Source organism: Centroberyx gerrardi, chromosome 11, assembly GCF_048128805.1.
Source record: "Centroberyx gerrardi isolate f3 chromosome 11, fCenGer3.hap1.cur.20231027, whole genome shotgun sequence".
In the NCBI taxonomy this organism is placed as follows: Eukaryota; Metazoa; Chordata; class Actinopteri; order Beryciformes; family Berycidae; genus Centroberyx; species Centroberyx gerrardi.
The window spans coordinates 20,406,658-20,430,249 of record NC_136007.1 but is presented as its reverse complement, the minus strand read 5'-3'; the positions used below and the strand labels follow the sequence as shown (position 1 = coordinate 20,430,249).

General features: G+C 39.3%; 2 protein-coding genes across 3 annotated transcripts in view; one reads left to right on the top strand and one right to left on the bottom strand.

Moving 5' to 3' along the window:
• Nucleotides 1–16,597, top strand: part of LOC139925310 (glutamate receptor 3) — a 73,172-nt gene extending 56,575 nt beyond the window's left edge. The window contains exons 13-16 of the mRNA XM_071916633.2: nucleotides 4,345–4,592; nucleotides 5,364–5,478; nucleotides 15,441–15,689; nucleotides 16,428–16,597. Coding sequence (XP_071772734.1) covers nucleotides 4,345–4,592; nucleotides 5,364–5,478; nucleotides 15,441–15,686 — 609 coding nt within the window. The 3' untranslated portion in view covers nucleotides 15,687–15,689; nucleotides 16,428–16,597. The remainder of the gene's footprint in view (nucleotides 1–4,344; nucleotides 4,593–5,363; nucleotides 5,479–15,440; nucleotides 15,690–16,427) is intronic.
• Nucleotides 16,598–19,243: 2,646 nt separating this feature from the next.
• Nucleotides 19,244–23,592, bottom strand: part of thoc2 (THO complex 2) — a 31,663-nt gene continuing 27,314 nt past the window's right edge. The window contains exons 34-39 of one of the 2 annotated variants that reach the window (XM_071916586.2): nucleotides 22,650–22,781; nucleotides 21,822–21,888; nucleotides 21,565–21,710; nucleotides 21,217–21,293; nucleotides 19,684–19,731; nucleotides 19,244–19,583 (exon numbers count right to left, since the gene is read on the bottom strand). In XM_071916586.2, coding sequence (XP_071772687.1) covers nucleotides 19,704–19,731; nucleotides 21,217–21,293; nucleotides 21,565–21,710; nucleotides 21,822–21,888; nucleotides 22,650–22,781 — 450 coding nt within the window. In that variant the 3' untranslated portion in view covers nucleotides 19,244–19,583; nucleotides 19,684–19,703. The remainder of the gene's footprint in view (nucleotides 19,584–19,683; nucleotides 19,732–21,216; nucleotides 21,294–21,564; nucleotides 21,711–21,821; nucleotides 21,889–22,649; nucleotides 22,782–23,592) is intronic. The other variant, XM_071916587.2, reaches the window with a different exon arrangement.

Sequence of the window (23,592 nt, the reverse complement as noted above, 5' to 3'; positions counted from 1 at the left end):
CAGAGCCACAGTGTTAGAAGCACAGGGCACAGACATCGGCCCTCTGAATCATCGAGACACACCAAGTCTGTCTAATAACCGAGCAAACATTTCAGAAAAAGATAATTTTAGTGGGTTCATGGTGAATCATCATCATGAAAATGCAGTTCCATAAGCACTGGTTCCAGTCTGTGGATGTGCTAATTCATGATGTGCTTGGCAGGCTGTGATTTGTCAAAGGTGCTCCTAAGGAGATAATTGACAGGCGTGTAGTGACTTCATACCGAGTGACAAATTTCCTCCCTGCCTTCCTCCAAACTGGAAATGTCACTGCTGAGCAGCCATTCTGAGCGACAATTATTAAAAACTGGAGATAGGAAGGGGGGAAAAACGAACCTAATGATTAATAGAAGTGGTAGATTCCTTTTTGCACTGATTTTCAGGAAGGGTGTGTCAGTTAATCCGAGTCATATAGCCACAGGCAAATAGATATAATCTATGATGACAGGTGGTAAGGTCAACGCTCACTTTTATTCTTCCTGGCTCTCAAAGGATTTACTCAAGCATTCAACACAGGCTCCGCTCTCCTGCCACTGGGCTTTGTTGGCAAAGCCTTGGAATGAGATTTAGACACTTCAAATAGATTTGAATTGTTGCCATTTTTATCTTCATTTAGAATACATATTTCTGTCTTTATCTTAATACGATATACAGAGCGTAGGTATCAAATCTGGCCCAGGACGTGTATGGTATATTTAAAGGAAAAATCCCCAAATCATCAATGTATGATGTTCAATGCATTCCAGCACTTATTTTGTGACGAAGTGTTGTAATTTACCTTTTTGGTGTACTCACTTTCCCTCAACCTGCCTCGTCTACTTCTACTTCAGTTAGTGATTTCCTACATTTCCCAGAATGCCTTTCGACAACCCCCAGAGATCGAACGTTAACTTGTAGCATTCAGCTGTGGACTATACGTGTAGGTGGAGAGAGCGATAATGGAAGTGCTAGTGTAATATGTTTTTCCAGTGGAGAAAAAGTGAGAGTGAGAGTGTGTTGTGTTCGAATAGCAAAAAGAAGCCGTCGTTTTATTTCACACACTACTGATGACAGATCATAGTCACAGATCCGCAAAGATGCAAGCTGTGGCTGCATTGCATTATATACATACAGTACATACATACAGTATATACAACAAAATGGGTCCGGAAATGCAAGGCACATCTCCAGTAGTAGTTTTGTTTTAACAGTGTTAAAGTGTTTAAGGGTTTTAGGATTTTTCCTTTAAGTTACAGTACTGAATCAGCCCTTCTCATATTGAGTCACTTATTTGTTGATTTGTTTCCAAGGAAGATGAACTTAAATGAGATTGCAAATGATTTCTCTTTTGGCCTGCCTTCTCTGTTTGGGAATGACAGCATGATAGACATAAGCAAAGGGCCATGAATCACTCACAACCCTTCAGTCTGACAGATGAACTGACAGCTGGAGGCAGTTGAGTTTCTTTGTGAGAACCAGACCAGTTTATTTACAGAATGGATAAGGGGCAGGAAACCCAAATTTGCCGCTGGCCAGAGATTTGACCTGTTTGTCAATTAATAAATTGTTGTGGTTACAGAATGCCTTGTTGATTAATTGACTTTGCTCAGCCACAACTGTTGCACTGAGAAGATTCTTCATAAAACAGTGAGGAACATAAGAAGTATGGAGATATGATGCCAGTAGACAAAATGCAGAGAAGTATTTCAACACCCAGCCAACATGGCTGCTACCACCGACAGCCTATCACTAACTGACAAGCATGCGTTTTCATGTAACCCAGAAAAGAATTGCTGTTTTCACACTATGGTCAGGCCTGTCATCAGCTATTATTGTCATTTAAGAATGTTTACACGAACACTTTCTTCCACTGAAATTGTGCATATGTCAAGAATGATTCAGTTCCTGGCCTGAACCCATAATCCATTACATCTCCGGCTTCTGATGAATTATTTATGTTGCCATACACAAAACTGAGCTGACATGGTTTGTCAATTCGCTCTGATGTTGGCCCTAACTTGCATCAACCAGATGTGACGTCGGACTGAATCATACAAACACTGAACAGAACATTTATTCCAGATAAGACCGGGCACTCTTTTCTAGATAAAGAATCAGAGAACCAATCTGTACTGTGTGCAAATCTATCTGGAGCTGCCATACTGACAGTGAATGGGAGAATTAATGTTTGTTTTAACTTTTGCAACCAAAAGAACAAACATTTCTGAACAATAAATTGTTCATATACATTGTCGCTGAAAAATCACCTTCCACTTGGGCAATATGCCTGAAAAAAAATCTCATATTCACTGAGGTTAACTTTCTTTTTCCTCTTCACCAAGTGATGTCAATGACAGTGATAATAATAATATTTGTATGGCACTTTAATATTTATACTTGAATAGCTTATCATAGTGATGTCAAATAAAAAGTCGGAAAATAAATATTAACGAACGACTGATGACAACAACAATAACAATGATAATGATAATAATGATGATAATCATCATCATAATCAGAGTCACAATAATAATATAACTTCCACTGCTGGTCCCATCTCAGCAGAACAGAAATAGCATAAGATTGTGCCACAGTAATCTTATCATAACAATACATATTCACATTAAAAATAACACTACAAGACTTGGCAGTAACAACACTATAAGGCTTGTGAGTCCACCCGACAGTTCAGTACCTGCAAATGAAGCCAGAGAGACGATTGATAGCACCAACTTGTCAAGGACCACTCAGGTAATTAGACACGCAATAAACAAATCGACAGCAGTGTAGCGTAATGAGAAAAATAACAATTAGTCAGCTGAATGCACTTAATGAGTTTTCAGTTGTGCCTTAAAAAATGAAACAAAATGACGCAATAAGACTTACCTATGTGCTGTAAGTGAGAAATGTGTCGCCCCATTAACAGTGTTTGTTTAGGTTTAGTGTTCTATAAATATGTAAAAAGACGGATAAAATTAAGTGCCGAATAATAAAAAAAAGAAAATCTACACAGCTAATCATATTTCCTCAGCGGAGCCCTGACCGCAGATGCTCGGTCACGCTTTCCACTTCCCGTTCAGCAGAGCGGCGGCGGACCCGACCTTATTGGCGCCCTAAGCGTGATCGTGCAAAGCCGCCCCTCGGAGACATTTAGGATTATGAAAACTTTCAACCCAAAGTTTTCTCTGAGGCGCTTTCCCCCCTCTCCTCTCCTAGCTCAGCAGAAGGTCACATTAACCTAGTTTAATGCAGCTTCCATATTTGTCCTTCTATTGTAGACAGCTGTGTACTCCGGCTCCCTGGTGACCAGCGATCAGCCTCTCGCCGGCCATTTTTAGCAGCGCGCCGTGTGTCAGAGCGGGCGACACCGTGTGTGTCTCTAGCTGCTGCAGGTGGCTGCCCGCCTGCCTGCTGGGCCGCAGAGGTGACACTCTGTGAGCGGGTCAAATGTTTTGTCCACAGTCCAATTAAAATAGCACTTCTAAAAATAGCCAGTAACAAATTACAATTTGACCACTGCTCTTTGTCTTAATATCTGCGTGGATTAATGAATATTTGACAGTGCTGCAATAAATAATGTGATAAATAACTCCCTGAGCCCTTATAATTTATTTTTCTTTCTTTTTTTGTGGCAAATTAAAGGGTTTTGATGGGGGGGGGGGCTGGGAGAGAGAAAAAAAACCCAGCAAAAATATTAAGAGATTGATTGCTTTTTTCTATAAAAACAACCGAAAAAACAATTAGATGATCATTATTTTCCCAGATGGTGAGGTCGGTGTGATACATCCACCAAAAATATGAAGATAATTTGTCCTGTTTGTAAATCGGAAATTGTGTATGTACAGTGTGTGTGTGTGTGTGTGTGTGTGTGTGTGTGTGTGTGTGTGAAATGCACTTCAGTGAGGTGACTTTGGTGGAATTGATTCACCATTTATTTCAAGCTATGTCGCATCATATTGCATAACACATCAGTAAATCTGTCCTGTCTGACAAAATATTAAGCTTTGCTGCTCAAGAAAAAACATAAATCTGCCTTCAAAGTCCCATAAGCAATAGATTGTGATCCACATGGAGTGATAACATGGAAGTTTAAAGGGGTTAATTAAAAAGGCATCTTAGTAACCATGGCGATTGTGACTGAACATGCGACCTGCTGGTAGGAGCAGATACTGACAAGAAGGTTCTGTCTGTTAATGTTGATAAGAAACACACACAAAGTGGCTCATTATGCATGAACACGTGTTTGTTTTCAGGGTAAAAGTTGTGGATATTTTGACCTGCATAACTAACCTGCTTCTGTCTTCTCTCTTTCCCCCTCGAATGCAGCGCTCCAAAATAGCAGTTTATGAGAAAATGTGGTCATACATGAAATCGGCCGAACCCTCGGTGTTTGCCAAGACCACACCAGATGGGGTGGCCCGGGTACGAAAGTCGAAGGGCAAGTTCGCCTTTCTTCTCGAATCCACTATGAACGAGTACATAGAGCAGCGGAAGCCATGCGACACCATGAAAGTGGGCGGCAACCTCGACTCTAAGGGCTATGGTGTGGCCACACCTAAAGGCTCTGCATTAAGGTGGGTGGGATAATATAACAATATCCTCCATGTTGTTATAGTATTCCACCTACCCTGATGTCTCCTGTGGTCATTCTCTTCTTCCTCACTCCTTAATTCTTCTTTTTTTTTTTTTTCAAGTGCATCGATGAGTTAATAGTATTTAAATCTAGACGTTCAGCCATTTTCTATTCTGTTTTATCTATCTGGTTTGTGTCTCTTTGTGTTATTTTCTTCTTTCTCTTAAGGAAAGTGCTATTGGTATTTTAGTCACATTTACTAAATCCATTTGAATGTTGATGTGCACTCTCACCCTTCCCATCCTCGTTTGTTTTGACCTTTTTCCTCAGTCCCCCCCACCCCACCCCCCACTCCCCCCACCCCCCGGTCTCTGTGGTGCCCCTTGCATTGCTTCTAATTTAACATTGAAATATATTTTCCTTAACTTGCTACTTAAAATGCTGGTCTGTCAGTTGTGATGAATGTTAACTTTGCATGCTGGATGTTGTTCTCTCTACTCTCAATGACAGAATGTCCCCATCCCGCACACTTCAGTTATAAGCAATGTAACCCTCCATGCCACCTCTCTAATATTTAACACTTTCTTTGCTGTAAAACTGTAAAATGCTTCTTACCCTTCCGCACCAGTGAAATTCTTTACCAATTTGTCCTTTCCGTGCTCCCTTTATGAACCATTGATATTGATCACTATTTTTACTATTTCTAATATTCTATATTAGATTTCTCACGGACCTGTTCATTTTCTTACAAGTTATGTTTTATCGTTTCAAGAAATGCTGTTAACCTGGCAGTGTTAAAACTGAATGAGCAAGGCCTCTTGGACAAATTGAAAAACAAATGGTGGTACGACAAGGGAGAGTGCGGCAGCGGGGGAGGTGACTCTAAGGTCAGCCTCAATGTCACCAAAGTCGGGTATCCTAGAACAGAGTAATCGGCAAGGCTGTCGTCACTGACTGTAACCTGTAGGCCCAATCACAGCCGGACAACTTACTGCCCCATATGTGTTCGTTTTTTCAATTTTAACTGTGCAACCGAGATCAAACTGGGAACCCTTTACTTGGCTAATGGAGGAAAAAGACCAAAAGTAATTGTGATATTTACCAAAAAAAATGCTGTGATACAGAAGTAGGACAGATGATGAAAATTGATTATTATTTCTGTTAGTATCCATTGAGGTGAGAGAGAGTATTTGTGGTGTTTCTCCAGAGGCTTCTTCCTAGTGCTTTGGCCTGTGGTTATGAAAGACAGAAAAAAACACTTTCCCTCTGGTTTTTATATCTACAGGCCAACGAGGATAGCGTTGTAACTTCAGGGTGTTTCACAGAATTAGCATTCTGTTTTCAAAGTAACGCCAGTAAGACCTAATCTCCCTGAACCCAGTCCATAAGAAGAATGCACTCTCCGATCTGCCGCCTGGGCATTAGGGCCGGCGAGGGGGACAGCGTGGTCTTGAGGGGACTAAGCATCGCAGGCAAACGTGAGAATTCTAATGGCAAAGTGACACCTAACGGTCCAAACTTTTGTCTGACACCGACATCTTCTCACTGAGTAAAGTGTAAGACCGTCACTGTGGCAGGTTGCTTTGGCTGGTCTTCATCCAAGACCAGTCAAAGTCTTTCCACGGCCGCTCCTGACCTGTAAATAGAGTGGAGAATATGACCAGGGGCCCCATTTAAAAAAATTACGCTTGGATTTTATTCTCAGCATCATGTTAAGATTATTTTTCATATTGTGTGTAAAAATAACTGAAGCTGCATTCACACCTATAATGTACAAGTTGAATAAATCACAAGTAGTGTTTAATTACATTGCACACAGACGAGCTGCAGTTCCCCCAAACTAGAACATCTCTGTATGCTGTGTGCAAAACACCGCGGGCATTTCAGCATAATGCATCCATACTCGCCTGCTTCACACTGATTCAGATATGTGCACATCAAACCGGGGCGCTGCCTGTAGCGCCGGGAGCTTTCTCCAGCCAAGATCAAGGTTTATAAATGATGACACTGATGTGGATTTCTACCCACGGACCGTTCTGAGATCAAATCAGATTGTGCGACCTTTCGATAAATGAGGCCCCTGATCTTGTGTTTCAGACACCGGGGCACAGTAACGGCCCGACTGCGGATCCGTCTCTGCCTCTGCTCTTCAGCTTGCATCATGACCACAGTACACTTGGCATATTGTGAAAGATGAGACGGGCTAACTTTGCTGCTATCGACTCTAGTCATTCATTCCTGAGTGAGCGGGATATGGATACTACCAGTGCGGCAACACAAAGAAGCCGTCTCCTCTCACGAGCAATTTGCCTCGATTCCTTGGTAGACAGAGTGTAGACGATCAGCGTAACACTATCACACCTGACTGCCACATTTCTTTGCCTTTATTTTGCTCACAGAAATGCATGTGTTGGTAATTTAACAATGCACTTGAAATATATTGTATGTAACAACCACTGGGAGAAAATATATTGTTCAAAGCACAAGGTAAGATCAATGAAATATTGTTGTCATCTGATTGGCCTCTAAATTCAAATTCAGCGTATCTGTTTGTTTATACCTCAATGTAAACATCATGGAAGTTATATTAAGTAGACATTTTAACGTGTTTTTGTTCATACATGCTCATTCACACAAAATGAAAGTCCACACAGCATGTTAAGAAGAACACAAAGTATAAGTACTCACAGGTCATTTCATTCATTACAACTGGATGATGTAAAACAGTTATTTACATCATTGTGGGTAAATCTTGTTTCTTCTGTGTTTTTTTTTTCCTTCAAATTTTACATCATACAGTATGTGATTTATGTCTTTAAATTTGACCATGAGAGTCAGTATTTTGCATGAGCTGTTCATGTAGTGTGTTAATTTTGTGTTGTTTGTCTTGTGTACTCTTTGTATGTTCTTAGTGTTTCTATAGATATCATTTTCCAGTTCCTGTTTTACCGTAGACTATTTGCTAGAATAAAGTACTGAAGGAAACTTAAATTAGAGGAACTGCAGGTGAGCCCTTCCTGTACCTTCCAAGTACACAACAGGTATTTGATCAGTAGGTTGTATTCATACCCCATGCTTACCATCAAGGAAATGCTGTATATGGAAATCATTTGCGAAGACAGATTTTAGGAATAACATTGGAATCGATAGCTAAATGTAAAACGATAGCCTCACTCTTATTTTCTCAATTTTCAGTTGGCGAGAGCTTCAATTTGCTGATTTATGGCTGTAATTGAATATTTATTAACACAGAATTTGTTAGCCTTTGGTGCATTAATACTCCAGGTAATAAATTATTGCTGCTTGAACCGGAGTCGTCCAACTGAAAAACGGTTTCCCAAACCGCCCCAAATGAATCACAAATGCTATTTCTGTTGGCAAGAATAGTCCAATCAGTTTTTGTGAAAGTCACAATTGACAATGAATGAGGCCTTGTGGGGTCATATGCTTTTGATCTTTAATCTAAACCTTGCAACAGTAAACTGTTTTATTTGCAATATAGGCTGGGGACAAGCCATTTATTGGTATTACTTTATAAGATTTCACTCATTACTTTTAACATAAAAGGTGACTGAGCATGTGAGATGCTGGCCCCTAAACGTCAGAACAACCAGCCTGAGGAAATACAAATGGCAGAGTCTGTTCTTTTAAAGGTCCGGTGCAATGGGAATCACATTTGCCAGTCTCATGGAAGTGTTTAACAAAGGGCATGTTAATGTGAAGTTAGCCATATTATAGCTGTCAGTGTTGTGGAAATTTGACTAATGCCCTCTGAGGAACTATTCCTTTGGTCTTCAAGAGAACCGCTTTAGATATCAATTCTACTTGCGTCTGATAATCCCAGATTTTAATGAATTCTCTCACTTGTCAACAGTGTGCATAGTTAATGAGCTGTTGCATATTCTGTCAGACAGAAGCAGGGAGAGTGTGAAAGAGAGAGAGAGAGAGGAGAGCAACACGTTAGTGAGAGTCAAATGACATGGTTGTTGTAATGTGGGGATTTCTCACTTCTCTCCATATCTTGAACATGAATATTGTTTTTCATCAGACGTTAAAGTTAAATAGGCAAGGGAGCAAGTCTGTATGTGTGGGTGAGCGAGTAAGAGGGAGAAGAGAGAGAGAGAGAGAGACTCCTGTTGATAACTCTTAGCTTGTACTTTCTGTTTGGTCTGGGATTTTGCACATGCGTTTAAAATACTTAATGATTTTCACAGTAGGTGTTTTTTTTTAGGTTTTTTTTAATAAAAAATAAACTTGAACACCAATCTAAGCACCAGTCTAATCTAATCTAACGTTTAGATCAGGGTTACGCTTTGGGTGTGATGGCCAACAAAAAACTGGCTGAGCAGAGAGAGAACTGAAGTTATAATAAACCATCAAAAAAATGACAATCCATAGCACATTATAAAAAGAGATTAGTGTCAGCAGAAAGTGTATTTCAATTGCAGAAGTTTGAATTTGTCATGCTCATATTCAACTGTTGAATAAAAAAAAAAATGAATTTGAATAAATGAATTCAGAAATTGAATTTGATTGGCACAATTTGAAATTGAATGCAACTTTTAATAATAATTTCAAATTGAGTTTTCCAAATTCAAATTAAATTTTCAAAATTCAGATTCATCTTGCTGAGACACACATCTGGGCATGAGGGACTTTTATTCCCTGAGTGCTGGAGCAGCCGCCGCCTCCTTCATCATCATCAGCAGGTTAGCACTTCACTTAGCCAACCACAAGCTAAACAGTTGCAAATTTGTTTTACGTTAGTGAACATCATCAATTTGTTGTCTAAAAACATGAACATGTAGCTGCTAGCTGTTGGCTAGATAGTGGCTAATGACTAACTAATGTGCTGGGCAGCTACATGTTTGAAAAAATTTGATAATTTACATGATTTCTTCCCAAAATAATCTGTGTTGTAGCCCTCACTCTAGTGATTATGCATGCAACATACTTCAGTGATATTCTGCACTACCACTGCTAAGTATCCAAGTATGACGATGCTGCAAACAACTAAAGGCCTTTCAGGATGCACAAGCACCTAGGACACAATTTGCAGCTCTTTCACCAAGTGGAGAGAGAAACATTCGGTCATCTGCTGAGGAGATGAGCAGGGTACGGCGCCACATGGCTCGTGGTTGGCTGAGCGAGGAGAGTTAGCCCACTGTTGGCAGCGAAGACGAGGCGGCTGCCTTCCAGTCAGCACTCAGGGACTAAAAGAGTCAGGAAGCTTAATCTGAACGAAGAAAACTGACTTTGAATTGGGAAAACAATTTGAAATCATTGTTAAAAGTTAAATTCAGTAATAACCACGTTACATTTGAAGCCATTGCATTCAATTTCAGTTTTTTTTTTAAAGCAATGGCTCTATATGAGCAAAACAAATTCAAATGCATGCAATTCAAATACAATCCCTGTCCGCACTAATCTCTTTCCATATAAGCTTTTCCTGACTGAATCAACATCATTGCACTGGATCTTTAACACATCTGAAAACAGCTAACTTGTTATTGCTTTGGTAGTTTTGTTAATTTGTTGCTCAGTGGGCCTTAATGAGCTCTGGAGCTTCAGTTCACTGGCAGTTCAGCTCTTCCCTTTATTATAGCTCATTGGTAATATGCTTGTTTTGCTCCTTTCATTTTACAGCACTTTGTGTATTTTTTTATAAAAAGGTGCTATACAAATTTAATTGCATTAATACATTTTTCTGAGTTTTTACATTAGTTTGAGCTTTATATTCTAGCAGTGCTCTTGGTTGTTTGCCAGTAACTGTGAGTCATCCAAGGTCTGGTTACAGTCACCTTTGTCATCCGTTCCAGTTCATTCTCCATGGAGCTGTAAATCGCTGTTACATCAGAGATTTGGTGCAGCTCAAAGTCTTTGTTCTCCCTCCGACAATAGAAGACAGCAGGAAATGTGTACTAACACAGACCAAACTGTTGTAGTGCACAGAGATGGAGTATTTTAATGGTGAAATTTAGTGTTCCTGCTGATTGTAGCTGGTAAAGTGCTGTGGGCTCTGGGACAAAAATGATCGCATACCCAAGTTGCTTTGGGGGCTTGGTAGGAGAAGCAGACCTACTGTATCGTCCTGAGTGTTTTTGACGGGCTAGTTCTTGTCGTTTTCACCGCTTGAGTCCCTCTGAAATACAACAGCAGCCCTAAAACAATCAGCTAGCCAGTCAGTCATTTTCCACCTCCGTCATGACTTCTCTCTGCAGGCCAGCAGCATCTCACTATGACAGGCTCCAGTAGTGATAATGACACGGCTTGTTGTTTGGGCTCTGTGCTCTATGAATTTTAGATGTAGAATCGTGTTAAAGTACAGACACTTGGGTTTAGTTTGAGGGTATTTTCATCCACATGCAATGAATAACAGTTTCTAGAAGTTTCTGCAATCTGTAAACATCACAGTCTTATTTTCAGGTGTCTTTCCAGCCAATGCCACAGTCTCTTTGTCTGTCTGTGTGTAGGATTATCTGTGGACTCAGTTCTGTTTACTGGCTTCAATTCTATTCTAGTCTATTTGTTGATTTTGTTTTTTTCAGATGAGAAAAGATGCAGGAGCTGTGAACTGGGCAGAGCACAAGAATTTAATATTTAAATGCCCATGTCCACCACCTGGTGGTGTGTCCGGTCTAAATGGTTCAATAGACATTTTTTTTCTCCTCAAACATCAGTGTACTGAAAATGCCCGGGTGTTATACTGTTGTCCAGGTTTGACGGAGTATATATTGGAAAAATACTAACTGCAAATTAGCAGAGTAAAAGACTACCCATAATGCTGTGTGATATGAGGCATGGTAAAATGATCACACTAGACTTGTTTTATCACTTTAGTGTTGTTTGAATAAATGTTGAAAATGTAAAGTATGATATTTTTCACATACTGCAAGTCACATCATACAGTACAGTTGGTACAGACAGAACTTACAGTGTTGTGTATGTACTGCACAGTTTTGGGAACATGGCACAGGTTTCATTATTGCTCAGTTTTGGAGAAGGCTGTTTTAAATGCGTCTCACATCTTCAAATAAGCGATTGGCTTTAATTCTGACTCAAACAGGTTCACGCTAATTGCAGCAGCTCAAACATCATCAAGAAACCCACTCATGAAAGATTTTTGACTTCTGTCTTTACAAATGCCATGTGAAGACTATTCATAAACTTAATTGCCCATTTGTGACTACAGTAGACTGGCCCATTAGCATATGAATGATTTGAGATAATAAAGCCTTTCTTAAATATTTTATTTCTTAAATTTATAACTACTGTCTGTTTCCGCCTGAAGAAATGCTTATCCTTGCCAGAATTTCTGCCTTAGTTATCGTTACAAGGGTAAATGACTATAAGTTAATGATCCTCCAACCCTCAAGCTCCTGCAACAGATTCATAACAGGAATGAATGGCTTTAGCAGTTGTTTCTCATTCATTTTCCTATTAAACTCTATAGGGATGATACTCTGGAAAACAGAGCTTATTAATGTGAATGTGCTACTTTTAGTGATCGCTGTAGGGGAATTCTCTTTTCACTCGCCCCCCCTCCACAGGGAGGTCAAAGGTCACGGTCAGCCACAGAGCAGCAGTGCCTTGCTGAAGGACACTTCAGCAGGCGGGATGTTTGCTGACACACCGGCTTGAATCCGAGTCTCTGGTTGAAGGCCGGTCTCCCGAATCACTACACCTCCCTGCCTCCCACACCCCTGTTCACTTCTGGTCATTTATCCATCCATGTTTATGTTATTGTGTGAGAGTAATTTAGCACGGACAGTAGTCTCTCTGTAGAAACTCACAGGGATGCATTGAAATTCAATTAAGTTGTATCACTGGTTGGAAAAACACCTGAAAATAAGACATCACATGATTGCTGATGCTCAGTTCAGATTCCTAGAAATCACAATGTTAAGAACTTATGATGCAAAAAAGTAGATTTTTATCTGTTCTTCCCAAATGGATGAAAATATCCTCAAATGGAAGCTTTTTTGCCTGCACTTTATCCCCACAGTGTCTTCTACAGTGTAACATGATGAGAATACAGAGCCAAAGCACCCAAACTGTGTCATTGTCCAAATAATTTTAGAGTTCACTGTGTAGGATCTTTGTTGTAACTTGCTCTGATGGATACTTTGCTGAAGTGTAACAACCATTTACTCTGTAGCGAGAGGCCATTCATGTCCAAATGTGTTTCAGCCCTCCTGTACGCTGCAAAGCCAAAAAGCAGAAACTGTATAACAAGTGAAATTGGCGAATCTGCGCAAGTAGAAAAAAAATGAATTCAAATTTGGTCTCTTGCCCAGATAAAACTATTGCCGGTACAGAAATGGACTGTGTATCAATTCATAGCAGTTTGACGGCTTATATCTAAATCCTCAAGACTTTGAAACATTATTTTCTGCTATTTGCCTTTGTAGCGCGATTCATCACTGCTCTTTTCTAACAGAAGCTCAGACAAATAGAAAAGCAGCATAACTTTGCCTTTCAGAGAGCTCTGATTGGAGAACAGGACTGCAGATCATCCATTCAAGATCACGCATGATGTCTTGATGTTTTGTTTTATTTTTTTGTTTTGTATATATATATATATTATCAAAAAATGTGATTTGCATTTTATTCGACATACAAAGAATACAGTGGTGAATACAATATATTTAATGATGTTGGATTACAAACACTAATCTTTTTCTGAAAGGAAATAAGCTTGGAAATCTAGCAGTCAAGTAAGTCGAGCAGAATGTCTTGCAAAACAAAAGCCCCAAACTGACTCTCCTCATCCAGGATTTGGTTCAAAAAGTGTCTCTAGAGACTCCTTCAGCCAAATCTATTTGGCATCAAATGACTGGAAAAGATCCTGAGGAGTAGAGCTGTCTTACAGTCAATAAACTGCTGCAGAGCAACAGAAAAAAACACTAATAAAAACGAATAAACCTTACTGCAGATAACCAGACTGATAAATCCATACTGTATACTAATGTTTTTGGAGCAAAAAGTTGCTTTTTGCTTTTCATCATGGGACACTCGTGGGATCTAAAGGGGCGATTTTGCGAGACATTGGCTATCCATAGATGTTTTGAAATTGGACTGCTATTTTTTTGTTTGTTAGTCAAGAAAGGGTTCCTGTTAGATCCACCTTGCTGAACATTTAAAAGGCTGCCCATGGCAACAAATATGTGCCCTTAGCAATTACTGCATTCATCCTGTAAGGCTATGCAGCAGCTTCTTATTCTGCAAGTTCAAATCTTATTCTGTCTTTTGATCAGTGTGTGCCGATTACTCAAAGCGATATAGGTAGGGTCTGGCATGCTAGGGTAGTCATGGATTATGAAAGGTCACATCTACTGTAGTCTTGCCTGCTATCTGTGATGTCTTGGCCAAGACCCTACTCTATCGCTTTGCACAGTATAAAGTAGTTTAAAAAAGTTGAATAACATAAAATAACATAATAAAATGTTATTTATGTTATTTCCCACGTGAAGAACTCCTGTAAACCTTGCAGTATTGAAACTCAGTGAACAAGGCATCTTAGACAAGCTGAAAAACAAATGGTGGTACGATAAGGGTGAATGTGGAACCAAGGACTCTGGAAGTAAGGTCAGTCGCTGCAGGTCTTTTTATACTGATTGCAAAATGCATTTTGACCTTTAACTGTTCATATGCAAACATCTAAAGCATACATTCTGTCAGACATGCTTAATCATGACATATAGCTGACTGTCTGCCCTTAGAATAACATCTACAAAACATTTTAAAATACACTTACTCTTACTCGACACATAGCCTAATTTATTCCCACTCATAACTCATTACATGACTTTAAACATGACTTCATTACTATCTAGAAAAATCTTTAAAAAAGTTGCATGATTATGCAAAATTATTATTTTTTTATTCATACCATAAAATTATGAAAAGTTGAATCACAGAATTGTAACCATTATACTGCTATTCCGTTGACCAAACCTCTATTGAAATTTAGTTTATTGGTGTTCTTATTCATTTGTTTGCAGACTGTGTATATTAACACCATCAACATAAAGCAATGCTGCTTAGCAACAAGCATCCTTACTCTGACAAACTCCAAACTGACCTTTGAATACCATCTGGCCATACAGTGGTCAAATGGTATTCAGTCGTCACGTTTGAAGGATGGGGTGTCACAGTAAGGAGCGTTTTGGAAACACTTAATCATTTTATAGAAATTCATAAGCCAGTTAACCTACCTGCGAGGTCTGGAACTAGAGTCTGTACTGCCACTCCGAGTTCAAAACATCCCTCAGGGTTAAAATGCAAATGGTAAAACTCACATAAATGAATTTCAATATTACCGTTTGGCTTTTAATAGCAGCAAAATGGTTCAATTCACCTTCCACAGCTTGCCACTTTGATTGAAAATGTAAACTGCAGTGTGTTGAAGGTTAAGTTGAGAAGCTATGGTAGTGAATCGAGGGCTTAATGTTTAGACCTGTACGACACTGACCGCCTTCCTTTAGAGGTGGCCTCGTAAAGAGACCATGAAGTAGAGTAGATCGAGCCTTTCTCTCTACATTCACCGACCCAGCTGGTAGAGTAGAAACAGCCTGAGAGTTGGCTCTTTTCTCCTGCAGTTGAGAGGCACTGGACACTTTAAGTACCAAGTTGCTCCCAGTTTACCTCAAAACTAGGCAACTATGTCTCCAAGGGGTTTTGTAGAAGCAACTGGTTACCTCCTCAGAGTTGTTGGGAATGTTTAGTTAATCTGTAGTGAGGCTGGATGTACCTGTAGGATTTCTGTTGGTGTGGATGTACATTTTGTTTGAGGTGAGCCTCAAACTGTCACTTCCAGAGTCTTAACCGTGCTCTCTACCTCCCCCAGGACAAGACAAGTGCACTAAGCCTGAGCAATGTGGCTGGAGTCTTCTATATTCTGGTTGGAGGGCTTGGCCTGGCAATGACTGTGGCTTTGATAGAGTTCTGCTATAAGTCACGGCAAGAAACCAAAAGACTGAAGCTGGCTAAGAATGCCCAAAACTTTAAGCCAGCCCCTCCGGCAAACACCCAGAATTTTGCCACGTACCGAGAAGGCTACAACGTGTATGGAACAGAAAGCGTTAAAATCTAGAGGGTATGTCTTCTGTCCTACTGACCAACATCTGAGAGAATGTCTGTTTGCTCGCTGTGTCATTTTGAGGAGGATTGTCATACCTAGTAGGGCTGGGAGTCGATTCCAAAAAGATTAGATTCTTTGATTCCAGGCATTTGGAAATGGAGAATCGACTCCAAAGCTGTGCTGTTGATTCCACACAGTACAGAAAATGTAGATTCCCCGAGTGAATCTCAGAGACAAATTCCTCTCTGGCGATTCTGATAAGTGTACAAGTGGCTCAAGTTTGCCGAGCAACAGTGTGAGAATTAGACCAGGTATTAGACGCTGCCGCTGACTGTTGAGAAAATGTCTAATTCTACCCCACACACATCGCTAGTGTGGCGGTATTTTGGTTTAGAGAAAGATGAAAACAAAGTAAGATGTCAAATTTGCAATTAATATTGCACTGTTTATTTGACAAGATCTGCTTGCATCCCCTATGTTTTAGTTTTTGAGAATCAAGAACGATTTTTGTCTGGAATCGACTCTTGGAATTGACTCCCAATACTTGGAATCGGAATCGGAGTTGATTCCTAAATTTCTGGAATGGAACAGCCCTAGTCACCTTGATCATAAATTGCCAGTGTCTTCATTTGTTGAAATTTTAGCAGTAGTTACAGTGTTGATTGAATTCTTGATTTTCAGCCAAAGGACGTTTCACTTCAAATTTGAAATGGCTTTTGATGCTCATTCTCTGCACGTCTGCTGGCTTTACAGAGGTGAAATGTGTCCCTTCCCACTGGTGCGTCTGGATGAAGACACAGCCGCTCTGTGTGAGCCCAACACACTGAGGCTGGCATCCTGGAGGCAACAGCCTTTGTCATCAGCTTGGACACAAGCCTAATGTCAACAAGTGCTCATTCTGGGTTGCCAAGCCTGTCACATTAACGGAGGGCAATGACGCAACAGGACTTGTGCTTCTGGAAATATGGGATATGCCTCTTGTAGTGCCTTATGGAGCATTCAGCGTCATGGCAATGCAATTCAAATTTAATTCACTTGAAAAAAATATATATCTGGAACTAGGGCAAAAACATTGCTTCAAAAGAAAATTAGATGAACTGTTGTAATTTCTGTTTGGGGAAGTTGTGTTTTCTATTTGGAAGAGAAAAAAAAGCCATGATTTGCAATCAAAACATCCTGGAGTACTTATTAAGTCATTTGAATCCTTTACAGACATATTTTTGTGGTGAAATCTTAAGTTGGATAAATGTTATATTTAGTGAAGTAAAGTCATTTTCTTATTTTACTATAAGACTATTTTCAGTGTCATAATATTTAGGACAAGCATCAATCAATAGGATAAGATCAATAAAACTGACAATATTTTACCCCATTTTTTACTCAGAAAATGTGGATAATATGAAACTAGTGGTCATCTCAAATTGCTTAGGTGCTGTTGATTTGTTTTCAAAGCCTGTTGGACAACATCATATACAACTGTCTTTGTATTCAGTTAGATGCTTGGTTTAAATACAGTGAGGTTACATTTGTCGCAACTGCCAAAATTTTGAACCAAGAACATTTTTTATTGAAATGAGATCTGCTTTTAATCACTTAGTGCCATATTGTTGAAATCTTCAAACGAACAGTAATAATTCCTTTAGAGAATAGGAGAGTGACCCCTTTTTAAATAACAGTATATTCAAATGGTTTCATTGAGCTTACGGCCTCAGTCGACACTTTGTACACACTTAGAAGCTGTTCTCATGTAAATGCAATATCTGCCGCTGTGAATCTCAACATTTTGGTAACTGATAACACACCATAGCTTATTTGGTTGTGATAAGCTTTCTGTGTCTATGCATAATGCAGAGGGTTAGCTGGTGAACTGTACATTGAGGAAAGAGCAAAGAATGAAACAGCTTGTGTCTGTTTGTATGAATGACATTTTTATCAACTTAAGGAAAATGCTACAAATCATGTACGCCTTCATTTGTTTAGTATTTCAGACTCTCTCATCCTTTTCTCCCCAAATAAAGTGCATGTGAATTTGGTGATAGCTTTACCAAACTGCAACCTGAAACGGACCCTGGTTAAGTAAGCCTACAGACACAACATCTGATCCGGTTTTTTTTTTTTTCCAATTCATTTGTAACTGCACCTCAACAATGAGAGTTGCATGTATGGACATAATGAACCTCTTTGGAGAGGCCATGTACAAAGGATTTTATTACATTTCCTAAATAAAAGCAGGTTTATATTCATCTTTTGGGACATTCATCAGATTGTTTTACACACAGGAAACCATTCCATCCAGTTGTCAGTGTGAAGGTCGGAGCTTACCAGCGGACAAATAACTATACTGACTTATGGATCGAGTTGAGCTCAAGTATATCCATAGTAATGAATTCTGGTTAAGCTACTTCAGCTACACGAATCCCCCAAATGTATTTCAGTTGTGTTGGGTCAACATGCTACACTGGTAGGAGCAGGAGAATCCAGGAAATGTAAATTGAGTGTTGAGTGTGTGTTATACCTGACAGTGCCAATTAGGGATGGGACGATATATCGAAATTCAATGTATCGCAATACAAAAATATGATAATACGTATCGTGAGGCAGAAAAATGTATCGCAGTATTAGCTCCATTTTATTCTGCTGTAGTAATCACAAATGAGACGGCTTGCCCATCACAGTTTCACAAGCTCTCCATCCAAATTATATTATTTGCACTTTGTAATGACATTTTTAAATTGTTTACATTCTAGCAAGCCAATGACATTGCTAAAAAGATTAGTGGCTCAGAAAAAAACAAATCTGCAGTCAGACTTTGTCACTGAACTATTTATTACATTGTATTGTGGTTGTATCGAATTGTATTGAGGTAAGCGGTTCGTCCCGTTCCTAGTGCCCATCCCACCAAGTGTATCTGAGGTTCCCTTTCAACAGTAAAATCCTACAAAATCCAAAATGTGAGATTATACATCCACTATGGGACTTGAGAGTTTCTTTAAACTACTTTCTGGTGATGAAGAGCAGGAAAGAAAGTAGGGTAAGAGACAATATCAAAGTGACACACTAGGAAAACTATTATTTATTGGTTTTTAAAAAAGCATACACTCGTCGAGTACAGCAGATAAAAACTCCAAAAAGTCATTTCGAAACAGTTGTATTTGGAGTACAGAGCTTTAGAATTTTTTTTTTGTTTGATTTTTCTTTACAATTCTATATTTGCATCAAGGGAGAACTGGCATCTTATAAATTATGTAAAAACCTGATAACACAAAATCACAAAAGGACATTGTAAGGGACATCCAAAAAAAAAAGGAAAAAAAAAAAGGAAAGAAATAACATGGCGTGAATTTCATGTTACCCTCTTTATTATTGTACACATAATATACAAACTGGTCCTTTGTATTTTACTCACCTATGCCTAAATTCTTACTTGGATTAAAAGGTAGAGAGAAATAAATAGACAAGTATCTCTAAAGGATATGAGGTAAGTGAATATGGAAAGCATGTTAACGCCAATAAAACGAGCAAAAGCGAAGCCTGATGACATAAAAAATAAAAATTTTTCAAGCATGAGATTATTGAATCCATGACCAGATGCTACCAAAAGACCATTTAATACAGTAACCACTTTTTCTGAGTAGAATAACATTTTGTGATTTGAACAGCACATTGTGCCCATATTGAATAGTAAAAAACAAAACAAAAACAAAAAAAAAACACTTTCAGCTGGTTTACTGAAAAAACATTGAAATGAAAAATAAAGAGGCGATCTGAAAGTTGAGATACTACAACTAACATCACTTGCGGGCAGTATACCAAAAACAACACAGGCAGAAATGAGAGTACTAGTTAACAACATGGTACAGACGGGGTTACAGGTGTCTTGCGGGTAAAAGCACAGCTTCTCCAGTTCTGCTGCAGGCCAGACGGGAGGAGGGGAGGAAAGAACAGACATCAAATACTGACCACACTGTCGCCTCAACAGTTAGTTACAAAGAACATGATCAGATCTTACCTTCACTGCTTTAGTGCACATTATCTGTGCTTGTCAGAGGATTTATGAGTGTGAGTGTTAAGGGAAAAAGAAAAAATAAGATATTCCAAAAAACAAGCATAGATGAGCGTTGCAGAGCGGTGTCAAAGCCATGTGTACTGTATACTGTAAAACTGCACACACACACACACTTGGAAAAACTGCTTATGTTTTGTTGTTCAGCTGTGGTGTTCAGAGGTGCGATCCAACACACTGCAGGATGCAGATTGGATTTAACAGAGCAGCTGTCCAGTGGGTGGGTTTGGTCATTTTAACTGATCTGGAAACAAATCTGAAGACCACAGCTAGCAAAATACATTTAAAAACGAATTATTATTTGACAAGACAGTTTGTCAAATTGAATTTTGAAAAATAGCAACCCTCAAAATAATGTTTGCTTTTTCCGTTAACAGTAAGTAATGACAGATTATTAATACTTGTGAATAGTGGCAGTGTGCATATAAAACACCTGTGACTACAAATTCCATTTTCAACCTTAAGTTGCATTATTCTATTAATGCACAACGGCACTATTTTTGAGATGCACTGGCCCTTTAAAAGTCCTACCGAAATTATGAAATGCAAGTTAAAGGGCGCCCAATCAGTTTAGTGATCATTTGACGTTTAAAAAGGATAATTCCAGTGTGATTGGCTTTTTCCTCATTTCCTGCATTCACTTACTGATATTTGCCATTTTTCCTCGTCTTGTTTGTCAAAGTAAATATTTTTAAATAAATGCTGTCTAAACATTATGAGGTACTCCCAGTAAAGAGGGCGCCAATTTTAAGCCGCAATTGTGTAAAATCTAGCTTTATTTTAGGCACTTTGCTTTGGTTTGTCGTCCAATTCTGTTGGCGGAGGTAAATATCTTTAATCACGCCCGTGTATGTAGAAACTGTCACAATTAACATTAAAGGGATAGAAAATGTAAAAAATTAGCAAAAGCCCAAATCACGCTGGAACTGTCCTTTAAGGGGGGATTGCCTTTATTCTAGCCAGAAGTGAGTCTATAGTCAAATGTTAAAATTAGACAAATCAAATGGATGTAGGCCGAGGCTTTGTGTACTAATTGTGTTTACAGGTGTTTACAAGTCCTGATGGCTTGCCTCTCAATGCAATACAGCATCCCTTGCGAGTTTGGCCGTTATTGCATCCGAGTGCGTTTAATACACACAATGCATAAAAATGGAAACAATTCTCTGATTTTTATGGAAAGAGGAAAGTGGAAAACCTCCTCTGTCCTTTACTAAATGTTTACTGCTCACCACATCTCATCTCCTGTGCCCCCCTCGTTTTTATTCCTCTCACGATTCCTACTCTCTCAATAAAGATTACAAATGCAAGAGTCAGTGCTCTCCTTAAAAATATGAAGCTACTGACTACAAACTTGGTTTAAGTGTAAAAGTTGGGCTTTTAGCCCCATGCCAGCCTACAAATATTAAAATATTCAGACTGTGAACAGTACAAACAACCCACAACTCTGATCTAGGTGTCACTCCATACGTTTAAGGATATTGCTTTTTCTCTTCCTTTCCGCCGCTGCTGTCCCTCTTCTCTTTCTTGTCGGATTTCTCTTTATCGTGCCTGGACTCCTGCAGCACATGAACGAAAAGGGAAATGTCGATTAAAAAACAACAGTGTTGGCAGGAAAAAAGCACAATAATCAGTAATAATGAAGATAAGGCTACATCACCACTTTACATGTAAAACTAGCAGCAGAACAATGGAAACAAATAATCTACAAAAGGCGCAGCCCCCTACTGATAAACCTTCATGTTACATGTTACATTATCCTCTACAAAACAGACAGGGAGAGAGGGGGAGACTGTGTGACTTGTGCAGACGAGGAGCCGTTTAGTTGACCTTTTTGCCTCCGGAGGAAGTTCTCTCAGGTTTCACAGACTCGCCCTTCTCTTTGCTGGAAGATTTGGATCTTTTGCTCTTCTCTTTTTCGACTGATAGCGGGGAGTCAGAGGAAGGACTGGTGCTCTTGCTGTTTTTGGAGGAATCTGGGGAGAGAGGATTAAGCTTATTTAAAAGTGTATCTGTGTGCACTGCTGCGTACTTGCTGGCAATACACGGCTAACATCTGACGTGAGATTTGTCGAGGCCAAACTTACTGGTTCCGTTCTCGTCCTTTCTGCGTTTAGACTCTTGGCTCATCTCACGGTCGCTGACGGCATGGTCCTGAAAGACAAACGAGATAACACACATTAACAGTGGTGAGGGAAAATCCTAACCATAGTGATTTGATTTACATCAGATGTTAGTGGAGCATTTACCAACAATTACTTTAAAAAGCCCATCCCCTGATTCTCTGTGATAACAAGTGTAACTAATGTGCAACTATGTGTTTTTGTAATGGTCTAATCAGCTCAAAGCTACATAGAAAAGGCAGATTTTTAAAAGAGATCGCTAGTGAAAAAAAACAAACACAAAACCAAAACCATTACAGATAACCTTAAAGCATGACAAAGGAGTTTCTAGCTTGTTTTGAACTGTGGAATCAGAGGAATAAATCATCATCTGCTTTGTCACACTCACGCTCTACAAACACACGTACGCATGCACACACACACACACACAGAGCCAAGGTATCCATCTTGTAGGCTTAGAGTTCTGTATTTCGTTAAATGACACACATTTTACTCCATAAAAGATACGACCTAAGACACAGAAAAAAGATTTTCCATAATCGGAGTCACCAGAGTCGGTATGTATTTAAAGTAGGTTTTATAGACTTGCTTCTTAAAACAAATACAACTGAATACAAGTGAAGCCTGAAAAAGTCTTAATGCCGGTGGTGTCTACAGATCCCTGGGGCAGCTACAATAAACGGCCGAACACTCAATAACTCTGAGGAACAAGTGTGCAAATAAATTCTCAAAGATGTGCTTCTCAAACACAGAATTCACAAAGTGCTTTTTTCAGTCTTTCTAAACACTCACTCTCTTCCTTTCTTTCCGATCCTTTTCTTCCTTCTTCTCTTTGGATCGGCCTTGTGTGTTCTCTGAGTCTTTCTTGTCCGTCTCCCTCTCTCTGCTCTTGGACCGGGCAACTGAATTGTAGGTGATGTGGTGCTGTGAAGACAATTATATATACACAACAAAAACAAAAAAACACATTAAGATTTTCAATGTAGTCAGTTGTAGGGTGCCTGTATCTTTCACGTAGTGCAGAACTAACCCACAAGGCCACAGCAAATACGGAACACATCTTGCATTATAAATAAACCACATTAGCAAAGAAACAAGTGTAAAGACTATTGTATTGTTCATGTTGCTTTGTTACCAAATTTCTGAGTGATCATACACAACAGACTATTCTCTCAGACATTTAAATATATGGAAAAAAAAACACTACATATGGATGTGACAAACTAATAAACTATATAAAAAAAAAAAACGTAAAACGTAAATAACAAGCAGTTAGCTGGTGGTGAAGAAAACTAGTGACTAGTGATGCTCTGACTGGGATTTTTACAACCAATACAGATCAAAGAGCTCTTAGAGGATAATTGGAGCCATTTTCAACCTGGGCCTTAATTTACTAGGTTTTGCCAATCGATTCTGATCAAAATTTTGTCAATTACTTCACTGTAGAGTTATATGCACCTCTAGTTCGCAGGGAGCGCTGCTCTCCGATGCAATCTGACCGGGCCGATGGGAACTCAAACAGGCGAACCCAAAAAGCAATTAAACACAATAACACTCACAGTGCAGTTACACGTCTTTAAATAGCTGCGATTGAACAATTATCACACAGCATCTACGTTAATAGTCCATTTGATACTTTTTGTCATTGCTCATACACTTCCTTGTTTACTCTGCTGGCTGCCGGTCTTCTGCCGTGTTCAAGTCACATCAGAATAAATGGAAGAACGGGATTTTG